General features: G+C 37.4%; 1 protein-coding gene across 1 annotated transcript in view; it reads right to left on the reverse strand.

Moving 5' to 3' along the window:
• Positions 1–856: 856 nt before the first annotated feature.
• Positions 857–14,169, reverse strand: part of LOC149839690 (calcium-transporting ATPase 1, endoplasmic reticulum-type-like) — a 36,360-nt gene continuing 23,047 nt past the window's right edge. The window contains exons 7-8 of the mRNA XM_090002750.1: positions 3,087–3,315; positions 857–1,773 (exon numbers count right to left, since the gene is read on the reverse strand). Coding sequence (XP_089858876.1) covers positions 1,192–1,773; positions 3,087–3,315 — 811 coding nt within the window. The 3' untranslated portion in view covers positions 857–1,191. The remainder of the gene's footprint in view (positions 1,774–3,086; positions 3,316–14,169) is intronic.

Genomic DNA, 14,169 nt, shown 5'->3' on the forward strand with positions numbered 1-14,169 from the left:
ACTCTAGAGAAGTGATATGATGAACTATGCATTAAAAAAGAAAAAAAAATATACAGCAGCCAACAGTTTAAAAGCACAAATGCATATCTTGAGATGCTCCGTGGTAGTGATGATCCTGTAGTGTAGAATATGTATAGTAATAAAGACATTCTGCTTGACTCTCCTATCATGTCCATCAATGTATGCATCCCCAAAGGAGTGTGACCTAACCATCTATCAATCTCATTTCACCCCAGATGCATGCATGTCTTTGCTGACAAGGGCCCAGCTGCAAACGGTTCAGGCATTGGATCAGAAAATACACTGGGGAGTCGGTTCGGTTCAGATCCGGGACAGCCAAAATTTGCAAAATCACCATCCCATATCCAAGCCATTTGCAACCTTAGCCCAGCACACCTGACTAAGCAGATCAGCTTAAGGCGTTCAAGTTGAAAGATGTAGAGAGTTCAATACCCGGGGCGCATAAGCCTTGACACAAGACTGAAGCCAACAAGAAACTAGCCTTGATGATCAGAAAGGGGAGTATATATGGAGTTTTATACCACAGATGCCAAAACAAGGACATGATCAACGTGGCACCTCTCAGCTCATAACGGGACATACAAACCGAAGCAGTGGTTTCTCCCCATTAATAAAAGTGTCCATATATGCACTATCCTTTTGTTTTTTATGACGAGAAACCCTCATCGAAGCCACGAAAACCCCAGGTGGGGCACCACGACCAGTATAACATGCAGATTTACTTGTCTGATCCACATAAACGTACCAAATTCATCTGTATCTAAATCACATGCATGCTAGCATTGACCCAATGATTCGATGTATTCACGGTTGTTAAACAGCAGCAACCAACAACAATTAAATACCAGTGGCACTACAATTGCTTTTAGGGAAAAACTTAGCAATTCTCTTCAAAAATAGACTGTATTTGTCCCTCTTAACAGATTTCCATAAAATGGATCATGCAGGGGGAAAAAAAAAAGAGCCGACCTTTGATCTCTCTAATTAAATTGCTATTAAATTTCTTTCAGCATCCATCTTGGAAATGAATCCAGTAGCACGCATGAGCTCTCTGGCCTTATCTAGAACGAACCAAGAGAGCATACAGAGTGTCATCATAGTTAGTAGCTTCCACCTGTGCGTGTTAGAAATTCCTCTAATGGCAATAAGTGACTGTCAGCTTCATTTCTGCTACTCATGCTTCTGCTTCTCTCTCTTGGCACTCTTGGCCCGCATCCCGCTTGTGCATCGGCCGATGAACTTGAGAACTTCGTCAATCAAAATCACAGGGAAAGCCACTGCTATAACCAACAACCATTCATTCAAGCTCAGCGGTACAATCCCAAACACCTCAGCAAGGAATGGCACATAGAGGATCAAGAAATGGAGACCAAATGAGACAGACATGGCCAACAAGAGCCATGGGTTTACCCATGGTGGCATGGTGACAAGGCTACCATCTTCAGAAAGAGCATTCAGGGAGTTGAACATCTCTATTGCAACTAAAACAGAGAGAGAAAGAGTTGTTGCTTTCACTTTTCCTGCTTGGAAATAATCACATGGGTTGGCATCGAACGAGAAAAGTCTAGATCCAGCAGTGAATGGAGTCACTTTGAACCCTTCCCATGTTGGACATTGTCCCCAATCTCTAAGTTGGGAATATGTAACAAGAGTGTGGCCATCAAGGGTGAGATTGATGCCCAAGAATGAGCCACAGGTGTACCAAATGATGAAAACACCAACAGTTGCAACACCCACGTAAAGACCTATCACCTGCAACAGAAAGGAAGACCACAATTAGTGTGTGCGTGTGGACCTGTTTGATATTACTGATAAGACCATACTTTCTAATAAGCCCCATTGACTTCTAACATTGTTTTGCATGCTTTGTGGATCAGACCCTATGGATGACATCTCTGCAGTTAGTAGGAATAGGAAATTTTGATAACTAGACAGATCTTTTTTTCATTACAAAATCATCAGGCATGTTACATCAAAACCTCATAATAAAAAATCAGGCATCTTTACATTGAAAAAATTGATCCGAAACATATTTTCTGGTAAACAAGCCACTATAAACACATCTATCAGGTCTGATATGTGTGTGTTGGAAGGGGGGGTGTTAATATTTGGTGCTATTGAAGGCACCGAACTATTGCATATAAATCACCTTATATTTTTTAGATTTTTTTTGGTAGATCAGACCTATGGATGTGATTTACAAGATTTGTTTAGTAGAAAATGAGTTTTGAATCGTGTGATTGTAGCATGTAAGCAGGTTCCTTAAGAACTTCAAAAATCAATGGCCCACAATGTACTAAAACTTCACAACTCAAAAAATCATATTTTAAAATCAAACTAAGATGATCCAAGGTTTGATCCTTAGCAAACGGACCATGTTGAACACATCCATGTGGTCAGATTGAATTGATAAAGCTTGAACCTATGATTTCCAGCTCAATAGTACTATGCCTTCAATAACACCAAATATTAACCCTATATATATACACCAAAAAATGGTAGCTGCCTACCCACTCTTCAGCTAGACGGGAATGGACTCACACACGCCGTCCATGGCGTGTGCGTGTCTCACGTTCTTAAAAAAATTTTAGTGGTGCTTTTGCAGCGCCGCTAAAACCCTGTTTAGCGCACAACATGCTTAGCGTCCATCGCACGTGCGATTGCTGTCTAGCCAAGTGAGTGGTAGGAAGCTACCACTCACTCTATATATATAGGGACAAGAGTAATAACAGACGGCTTTAGCGTCAAACAAGCGGATGTGCGGTCACGCACGGCGCGTCCGCTCAAATGGCCTTTAGCGGCGGTAAAGGCTGCCATTAAGGCCCTTTATTGCATTTTTTGCATGAGCGCCGTTGATCGCACGGGCATCTGACACGGGTGTCCACTATTACTCTTGTCCTATATACATAGCTGTGGGAGCATCCACTCCCACCTACTAGAAACCATCATTTTTATAATTTTTTTGTTGATCAAACTGCAGACACACGAAATATATTTTTTTACTTGATTTTCCAATTATACTGCAGAAGAGATTGGTAGAATGCAACATGAGAGAAAATGTGTACCAGATAACGGAACAAGATCCATGCGTTGATGAGTGAATCATCACTTCTCCGAGGAGGTTTCTTCATTATATCCTTATCAGGTGGATTGAATCCCAAAGCAGTTGCAGGAGGGCCGTCTGTAACTAAGTTGACCCATAAAAGTTGTACAGGTATCAGTCCTTCAGGAATACCCAGAGCTGCTGTCAGAAATATAGAGGCAACTTCACCAATATTGGAGGATATCATGTACCTGCAACAATGTAAAATCAGTCATAAACTCAATAAATTGTGAATGGACCTTAAAATCATCTTCTCAGTAGAGGAAGCCTGTCATGGTAAAAAAGTTACCAAAGAATAGTTCCTTCCAACATTAAAATCTGAGACCACCAAAATGCACAAATTTCCTGAGTTGGGTATAGCGACCAAATTGCATCTAGATGATTGATTGTAACACATACACTTATCTATTGTCTCCTTGATAAGCATTACTACATAAGCTACAACTTTTCCCACACTGACTAAACAAGAACCAACCCTCTTTGAACCCAAACAAGTTAGAAGCCAAAAACAAGAGCATGCTCATACTTGGAACTCAGGATGATTTGTGTTGTTAGGTCATGAAATACTAACTAATTTAGCTTTTTATTGGAGTTCCATCCAAGAAGATAAACCAAGAGGAAAAGAACTGAGATGTTCTGTAACGGAAATATTGGCAGGAATTGACATAAGTTGTGAAGTCGATGAAAAAGAAAAACCTTTGACCAATTGGACAGTTGCAATCAGTTAAATAAGATGTTCCCAAACCTGGACGAGGCAACACTTGGCTTCACAGTAAAGACAAGATATACTCTTTGTTATTGATGTGAAAAAAAATACACCCTTAGGCCTTAGCCCATTATTATTGACTTTGCTATGTTTTGCAAAAAATTAAAGTTTGGATCCAGAATTAAAAAGAAATCAAGCTTCAAAATAAACTAGGAAGTTCCCACAAAATGTAATATCATAGAGCTCCATGCATGTGTGTGTAAACTAGGAAGTTCCCACAAAAAGTAATATCATAGAGCTCCATGTGTGTGTGTGTCGCCAACTATTCAAAGTATTACTTCATTTAATATTTCATTTAGACGCTCTCATCATGGTGAATGTTCTTTAACTTAAGTTCACCATGCTATGAGCTTAATTGAGAGTCTGAGACACAAAATAAGGTTCGTTTATTATTAGGAATTAATATTGGTTCAAAGTATTCATATTTTATGCCTATGCTTTCGTGTTTGTACAATTAATTTCCTTTTACATTTTTTCTTTTGGCAAATTGGTCTTGTGCACTACTATTTTATTCATTGAAAGCACAGACTATCGTCGTTTGTGATTTATTTATCGCACTTTCATCTTTAAGTGATTTCATGATGATCAAAACTCAATAGCCTAAGCAATATGAAACTCTGAATTGCTTGCAAAGAGCTCATTCAAACTTTTGAAAGCCTTGGCCAAACAAACAAGAATACAGGTGTTCCGCTCGTTAAGTGGTAATAAATATATTTCGGTATATATTTTATATTACACAGTGCAATGTACAACAAATTGCTGAAGTGCTGTCTTGCAAGCAATAGTTTTAGAACTCAAATCCTATTGCTTCCAGCATGAGCTTAGCTCAAGAGATCTAGAGTTCAAATCCTATTGCTTCCAGCATGAGCTTAGCTCAAGAGATCTAGAGTTCAAATCCTATTGCTGCAGCTTTGCAACGAGTTTTATTTTTTCGGTAAACAAGCCAACTTAGAGAAAGACTATGTAACACGGACTCTTCTAACAGGGCACCTTGCACCCACACCCAGGCGGGTGCGACACTTGGACACAGCTTCCTTTGTGTTAGGTGAAGTTAACCACATTAAGGTCCATTTCTATCCAAAAGTAGATTCAGTTAACCCTAATCAAGTTCATTTTTCTCTAATATTATATATATAAATACATAAATGCACACACATACACGTGATGTTAACTTAAAACTGTTAAAAATTATATATATATATACCCTCCCCGCACCCAAGTTTTTTTAAAGTGCCGCATCGCCACATCCACACCGGCACCTATGTGACATAGGAGAGAGATAGAGAGCACAAGGAGCAGCTAGGAAGCACAAAACCATAACTGATCCAAAAACTATCAAAACTACAATAGGATTCTACCCTAAATAAAATTAAACTAACTAAAAGGGAGGTGGATTACTTTAACTATCAACAGTCAGCAAAATAATGCCTTACCCAGTTGATAGACTCTAATTACCTTCGGAAAAAGCTCTCAGGATACTAGTTAGAAAACCGTGTTAATTATCCTTGGTGAATTAATCGCTTCTGTAAGCTTTAGCCCCAATAAGCAAATTCTGTAGTTTCTTGAAATATGTTTTTCTTCTTAATCCTCTCCAGTATCGACCTCCACAAGCTTTAGCTCCAAGAAGAAATTTTTCTGTAGTTTCTTGAAATATGTTTTTCTTCTTAATCCCCTCCAGTATTGACCTCCACAATTGTCAATATATAACCAAATTAGAGGTCATTCCAACTGCCAATTTTTTGCAGTCTCAAAACTCATAAGCATCTTTCCAATCAACGGTTACATACATGGATTGAAGAAGCCCAGCCATTAGCAGATAATCCTCAAATTCCCAAATCCGGGTAGTTGGAGTCCCTTCATTGAGCCTCTTCAATCCCCCATTAATATTTTCAAGCTTCCTTCTTGCACCAATTGATATCTTGACCGACTGAGCACACCCCTTTATAGTTTTTTTGGGGTATACATTCAATACAATTGATTGTACCTACAATCTAGTTCAAATCTCATTATGCAAGTCATTTTGACTCAATCTGACCTAGTAGATGTCTTCAGAATGGCCCATCTAAAGGGAATCAACCCTTGCCTTGGATCATTTTTTTATGAAAAAACATATCTTTTTGAGTTGAAAAAAATCGGTGCATTTACAGCTGTTAACTTTTGCATCACCAGAAAAACCTGTATACATGTCAAATTCCAGTAAGTGGTTCCTACTAAAAACAGCATGTAGATCACATCCATGGGGTCATTTTGACTAAAAAAATTGAAAAATTGAAAAAAATTGTAGTTTGCAAAGCATATTGTACATACAGATGATTGTAGCAAAATTTAACCTGATTTTTGGGTTAAACTTGACATTGGTAATTTGAAAACTTAAATTATCACTTGTATGTGATGACCTCCCACTTGAGCATTTTGATCCACTCAACAATTCCTTGATTGAAACAAGAGACTTCTCCTTGTAAGTATTTGAGGTGGATATAATTTTCTCTAGGCCCCTACAATCACACGACACTTAAGTAGCCTAACCGCAATTTAATTTTAAGGTGTTTCACATGCAACCCAAAATACTCTTCCCTCATTCATAGGCTGCCGCCAAACCTACTTCGTACAAATTTCTTCTGAACTTGAACATCTCTCCAACCTCATGTTTCTTACGACTCATACACATCTTATTATGCAAACAACAACAAATCCCACACTAAATTAAGAGCATAACCTCCTCATTCTTGCAGAACCTAGAGAAAACTCCAAAGAGGCTCGATGGTAGATGACCCTTTGTAAAATTCATAACTTGCAAAAACTTCATCAAAAACTCCAAAAAGACCATGATAAATCCTCTAAAATCTTACTTTACTAGAAACAATATGAACAAAAGGCTAATACAACCTTTCATGGCCACACATGACATCAACTGGTAGCAATCCTTAACTGTATCTCACTGTCCCAGCTGTTTTCTGGTCTAATACCATCTTAAAATGTGTATTACATATCGAGTCCCTTCTTTGAATAACTGCAATAGAAAATAAGAGAAGAAAAAAAGAAAGATCGGATGGGAAGAAGAGGGAGAAGTCTAGGGCCTCTAGGCTATAGCATGACCCCTCTTTCTTTTTATTAACACTTACAAGGTTAGGTAAAAAGACTTCAACGCACTACTGAGTCCACAATTATACATTTTCAAGTAAAATAAAAAATTACATAGTAGGTGAATAGAGGCAAAAAGTACCCCTTTCAACAAATTTCATAACATATGACCAACAATCAACATTATTATACAGGTCAAAAAAATAACCAGGACATAGCATACAACTAGCACGTACATGCATGCAACTAGCACATACATGCATGCATGAGGATATATTCCACATGATGGACATAAAATAACCAAGACCAGCCATGCCAAATGAAAATAATGAGAGGAAGGTTGAATGGACAAGTATTCTTTCTTGTCATGTACAATAATTTGGAATATGTTCTCAAAAGACCAAAATTTATTGGATAGACCATGGCATGGAGGAAAGGGCATGCCTTCCATAGAAAGCATCTAAAGTTGTTCGATAGATGCCTGCTAACAAAACTTGGAACACTTAACTGAACCATAAGCAATATTAAAAAGAAGCAATACAAATACAGTAAGAAAATAGTCACGTGTTCAGTTTGGATCAGGTCATATTTGACTCGATCCATCTTGTATAGGATGTATTCGCATGTAATATTCATTTTGACCTAAACCCTAATCACTAATATTAATACCAATAAAAAGAAGCAGCAGCCAAGACAGAAATCATGGGCTGCTCTCTACACTGTTCCAACTTCTACTTCCTTTTTCTCTCAAACGTGTTGCTGCAAATTTCGAAGGCTCGATTTTCGAGGTTTCTCTCATGGTAACAGAGCCAACAACTTCATCCAGGTAGTCATTCATCAGATCTGTCTTGTCTTTAATCCCTCTCTTCTTTTCTTGGTTGCCTCTCCATTCCATTTCACGTGATTTTCTAATTGTTTCTCATCTTTTTCTTGTTCCTTTTTATTTCTCTTCCCACTTTTCACAATCTATTTATCTTTGCTTGGATCAGAATCTTTCAAAACCCCTCTATGTCTGTTCATGTTTTTGGTGAACCGATATTCTCAAAAAAAAAATGTGGATATATATAATATTTCCTTCCCATTTACCGTTCATGTGATTCTCTTCCTTCCTGAAACCCAAAACAAGATTTTCCCTGCGCTGTGAACCTCACCCAGCAGTCGTGATTTTCTATTTTTGAAAAATCACATCTTTTTTTCTATATTCACATCTTTGTAAAAAAAAGGGGGGGGGGGGGGGGGGGGGGGGGGGGAACCCATTACATTTACCCCCTTCCGAATACCCAATATATGTGGTTATCACAGTTTGAGGGTCCTCTGTTAAATCGAGCAGCCAAAAAAAATTTTTGTTAGCAAGTTTTTTTTGTTTATCTTCTGTTATTCACAGAACCCTTTTCAGCACGAGAGTTACCGGAAGCGCCTATGCCTTAGGGGAAGTGCGCTTCCCGATACGCGCTTCGGAAGCGCGAAACGTGGCGCTTCCAAAACGTACGAGGAAGTGCACATTTATACCAGGAAGCGTGTACCCCCCCCCCCCCTTTAAAGGGAAGTGCGTACCCCTTTAAAGGGGTATGCATATCCCTTTAAAGGGGTACGATTTACTTGATGAACAAGTTTGCCCCTTTTGTTAACTTTTTTACCAAAAAAATTAAAAGAAAGTTTTTTTAATAAGGGCAAAATGGAGATTTTAAAAAACTCATGAAAAACAAAATGCAAAAGAGGGCTTTAGGGTTTCTTTTTCAAGCTTCATCCGAGTCTCCTCCTCCCTCTCTCTCTCAAGATTTGGCCACCGACCAGCGACCTCCAGAACTTCCGGCGACTTTCACCAACGTCCGACGACCTCCACCGACCGGCGATGAGGATGTGTACATTCTCTCCTCTCTCCATCTCTTCTCTCCACCGACCGGCGATTCACGATTTTTTCAAGAGCTCTGCGCATTAGCTCTTATCCTGTTATCTGCAATGAAAGTGCATCAACTGCACATCAAAAGGCCACTTTGTAGGCAATAACCCCAACCCAGCTCTTATCTTGTTATCGATTAAGATGTGGATTTGTTAGCCCTCATTTTTAGAAGATTTTCTAATAAAAAATCTTGGCAATCAGTTGAGTGGTTGATTTTCTATCGATTTTCTGGTGATTTTTGGATATTGAGGTTTCTTATGTCCAGATTTGGTTTTTCGTTTAATGTAATCCAATCGGTGAGTGTTTGGGTCTCGGATGGATTGTATTTTGGTCGTTTTGATGTATACCATCAGTCAGACGTTATTTGGGTTGATATTATTCATGTTTGGCTGAGTTCTCGTGATGCTTATGAAGTGGTACTAGAGGCGGTAACCTGGATTTGGCTTGATGCTCTTATCAGCATTGTGAGATAAGTTCATCTCATTGTATTGATGGCTTGGATATCATCATGTATGATATTTGTGGTAGTATGGATGTGATATACTCAGTTTGGATGTGATATACTCAGTTTGGATGTGAACTTATTGTTAGTTCTCGCTTACTTTTGGTGCCTATAGTTGAGTATTCATATTCATATGAAGCTAGTTGTGTGATATTTTATTGGTGTTATCGTGCCGAGTTTTAGATATATTCTGCATATTTTTTCTTGGTGTTCTATTTGTGTGCAGGGATATTAACAACAAATACAATATCTCGAATCTCCAATGCTCAGCCAATTTTACAATGATGAACACTAAATTCATGTATGTGATCTCAGGCAATGCACATCAACATAAAATAAATAAATAAAACAATAAAAATTGGGAATCATATCCCGAAATTTCTTCCAAGCCCATGCCAGACGATTTGGCAACGAAATTATGGATATCAATGCATTAGCAAATTGCAACGTGTTACCAGTATCACTTGCTTTTAGAAATTGGTTTACATGCACTTAATTCTTAACATCAAAATTGTCCATATGTAAATGGTCGAATTTATACTTATCTCATATATGCAATAATGCAAAAATATTGTTCAACTTTTCACTGATTCTTATACTTTTATGATGCAAGTATATTTGTTTGTTCTTTGCTTCACTAATAACCATCACAAACTACGATCATGACAATTATGATGACGATGATGATTATTTTTGCAATTTGGAGCATGAATCGTCTAGTGGTGTTGGGAATGACAATGCAAGAAAGGGCAAGGGGTCTTCTGACAGAAAAGAAAATTATTTTGATGAAGAAGACAAAGAAGAATATGACTTGGATGACTACTATTCTGAAGATGACCAAAATGATGAACCACCTAGCATGCATAAAACAATTGTCTTATGGTGCCATGTATTGAAACAAAAGAAGAGTGGGCAAGGAAAGCAATGTGGAACCCAGGTTTTTATATGCAGGCACTGCAAAAATGTTTATCATGGGACATATACTCGAGTTTTTGCACATCTCATGGGATCTTCAAAGGGACAAAGTATTGGGATTGTCTTTTGTCCTGTAGTTGCAAAAAATGCAGAATTGGCAAGAAAAATTAAGAGGTAAGTTCAACGAGTGAAGGTTTCATCAAGTGCATTTGAGTTGAGGAGATCAAGAATTGATAAACCGAAGAAGCCTATTAGTAATGACTACATCATCTAGTAGAAGCCGAAAGATAGTTGATATTTGTGATACCTTTAAAAAGGTAGAAAAAGATGATATAGATCATAAAATTATCAGAGTTTTGTGTGCAAATGGCATACCTTTCAATGTGCTTCGATTACCATATTGGGAAGAGATGATATCTGCAGTTAGTAAAGTGCCTGAATATAAACCCCCATCATATGAAAAAGCGCAAATAGCGTTGCTTGACAGTGAGAAAGGCTGGGTTCACAGGAAGTTAAATGAATTTTGAGAAAAGTTTGAGGAGTTTGGAGTTTCTATTGTCTCAGACGGTTGGACAAATATCAAGAACAAACACTTGATAAATAAACTTGCATCAAACTGTTTTGGCTCAATGTTCTTATATGCAAGCGATTTTTCTAATGTGCAACAATCAGCTGCAAACATTGCCAAGTTTTTTAAAACATGATTTAAACTTGTGGGGCCTTCTAATGTAGTGCAAGTGATTACAGACAATGTAGCAAATTGCAAGTTAGCAGGTAAAGAATTAAAACAAACGTATAAGTATATTTTTTGCTCACATTGTGTTGTGCACACACTTAAATTGATCTTTAAGGATTTGGCACATGAGTTTCATTGGTTGGGAGAAACATATTTGCAGAGTAAAGAAATTGTGAAGTATATCACAAATCATTCAAAAGCACTAGCAATCTTTAGAAGCAATGAAAAATTAGAGCTAATAAAGATTGCAAAAACAAGGTTTGCTTCAGATTATACTACTTTAAAGCGCTTGCTAGATGTGAGTGAGAGCTTGAGGCTCATAATAATTTCAGATAGATGGAGCGAGTAGAAACAATCATGCACAGATGAAACTATGAAAAAAGGGTTGTTATAGCAGAAACAATTGTTTTTGATGAAGAATATTGGGATTATGTACGTTTAGCATTTTTTATAACAAAACCTATATATAAGATGATTAAATTTTGTGATCAGGAAGGCCCTATAATTGGTGAAGTGTATGAAGGCATGGACAACATGTTGGGAGAAATCAAAGACAATCTAAAATGACGACCAGATTTGTATGAAAAGATTCATAAGATTGTCTCAAATAGATGGGATAAAATGAATGTGCCTCTCCATAGTCTAGCCCACATGCTTACTCCAAAATATTACGAGTCAAAGTATCTCAAGATCCCAGCAAGCAAGATGGGTCAAACGAGTTTCTCGTGATAAAAATTGTATTCTATCTATTTAATAAAATTTAAAGTTTAATAATTTAATTATTTTATTATTTCATTTGCATTTTCTTGTTATAGTTATTAAATAAATTTTTTTGCAGAAAAAGATAATGATATCTTAGACGGTGCAATGCTCGCGCTTGAAGTCATATCTACTGGAAATGAAGAGCTCTCTACACTTTATAGGTCACAACTTGTGGCTTTTGCATTAAGAAGTGGAAGATTTAGCCGAAATGCAGCAAGAATAGATGCATTGAATCCTACAATGTTGGTGCTTAATTAGTGTCGTTTTTATGGTGGTGATACACCTGAGTTAAGAGCATTAGCCATTAAGGTTTTATCTCAACCTATTAGCACATCTTCTGCAGAAAGAGTGTGGAGCACCTATAGTTATATTCACAATGTTAAAAGAAATAGGCTCAATGAAGATGGTGTTGATACCTTGGTGTATATTCATTCCAATCTTCGATTGATTGACAAGTATAATTAAACTGTATTGTACTTTTGTTTTGGTATTTTTTTTCTCTTTTTCTATCATTGATTGTTTATTAGCATTCATATTTTATATTCTTGTTATAAAAAGATGCAACAATCGCTACAAAGAAGGACCTAGTTGAAAATGAGATATCAATCAAGAACTTCCTATTGTAGAAGAAAATACGTTAAGATTAGAGGATATGTGTTGGAGAGATTTGGATGATAGTGCACAACAATCAAGCATTATTTCCAAATCTAAACTCAAAGATGCACAACCAAGAGTTCTATTACCTCCAATAATCATACGTACAAATAAAGTTGAAGAGGATACAAATTAAACCAACAGAGCTAGTAGAACTGCAGATATACAAGAGCGACCATCAGTTCCTCAAGGCCGGATTGATCGTTTCTTTAGCATGAGACCTAGGCAAGGTATGTTGATCTTGTGTTTTTTATTTTTACTTTTCTCTCTATATATATTTTTTATATTTTAAATTAAGGCTTTTTAACATTTCCATTTTTTAACATATTCATTATAGAAAATGAAGGAAGGAGCAGAAGGCATGGTCGTGGAGGACAAGAAGCACGTGATGACGCAGAAAGTTTTCGATTTATTGCTGACTTGAAGGGGAAGAGAAAGATGACAGATTAATGAACTCTTGAATTCTTAATTATTCTTTTGATGATGTAGTTGGAATAGTCCAACTTAAAAACTTTTATGTTACTTTTTTTGTCATGGTCTTGTAATATTTTGTTGGTTTGATATGTACTTTTATTTTGAACCTTACATGATAAAGTGAAGTAGTGAATTATGTTAACTTTAAGTTTATAGTTTTATAGTTTATAATTTACAGTTTAGAACTTTATAGCTTAAAAATTTAACCATATCTTTATGTAATCTTTGAGTTTATTGATTTCTCATTTTTTATGTTGCAGAGATCACAAGATTTACAACAATCAAGTCATTTGATTCTTTCATTGAAAAATGTACGCTTTTTAATCAAATTTATTAGTTTTCTTAATGCATTATTTAGTGTTTGCATGCATTTGTTAAATGGTTGCAAAAGGAATGTGAATTATGATATTCACTTAATGTATTATTTTTTAAATGCTTGAAAGTTTCAAATGATGCATTTGTTAGATAATTGCAATTTATATTATTTATTGTCTTAGATACATGTTTTATTTTGTCAATGATGATATAAATCTTATTTTTAATAATATAAAAATATATAATTATATTTTCACTTCCCTTTCGATTCTTATTCCCTTCTCTTTCGCTTCTCATTTGAATCCTAAGTCGCTTCCTTCTTCGCTTCTTAGGTCGCTTCCGGTTGGTCGCTTCCGAGACGCTTCTTAGGTCGCTTTCGAAACGCTTCCCGGTTCACTCCTAAGTAGGGGTGGCAAAACCTGACACGACCCGCCAACCCGCCTCTTAGGCGGGTTCGGGTTTGGAAAAAATGAACCCGTTTAATAAACGGGTCGACCCGCCTAACCCGTTTATTAAAAGGGTCGGGTTCGTGTTAGGGGTATGCCAACCCGCCAACCCGCCTGACCCGTTTAATAAACAGGTTAGGCGGGTGGGTCGACCCGCCAACCCGACCCGCCAACTCGTCTGCCAACCCGCCAACTTGACCCGCGAACCTGAAAACTCGTTTACCCGACCCAACCCATTTATTAAATGGGTTGGCGGGTCGTGTCGGGTTACCCGTTTATTAAACGGGTCGGGTTCGTGTTTGCCACAGCCGACCCGTTTAATAAACGGGTCGGGTTCGGGTTGAGGTATGCTGACACGCCAACCTGCCAACCCGACCTGATTGCCACCCCTACTCCTAAGTCGTCTTGCGCTTCTCGCTTCCTAAAATTTTAGAAGTGCTTCGCTTTCCGTATCGCTTCCCACTCCCGCTTCCTCGACTGGCAACTCTGTTTAT

Source organism: Nuphar pumila, chromosome 4 (genome assembly GCF_984573655.1).
Source record: "Nuphar pumila chromosome 4, dmNupPumi1.hap1.1, whole genome shotgun sequence".
In the NCBI taxonomy this organism is placed as follows: Eukaryota; Viridiplantae; Streptophyta; class Magnoliopsida; order Nymphaeales; family Nymphaeaceae; genus Nuphar; species Nuphar pumila.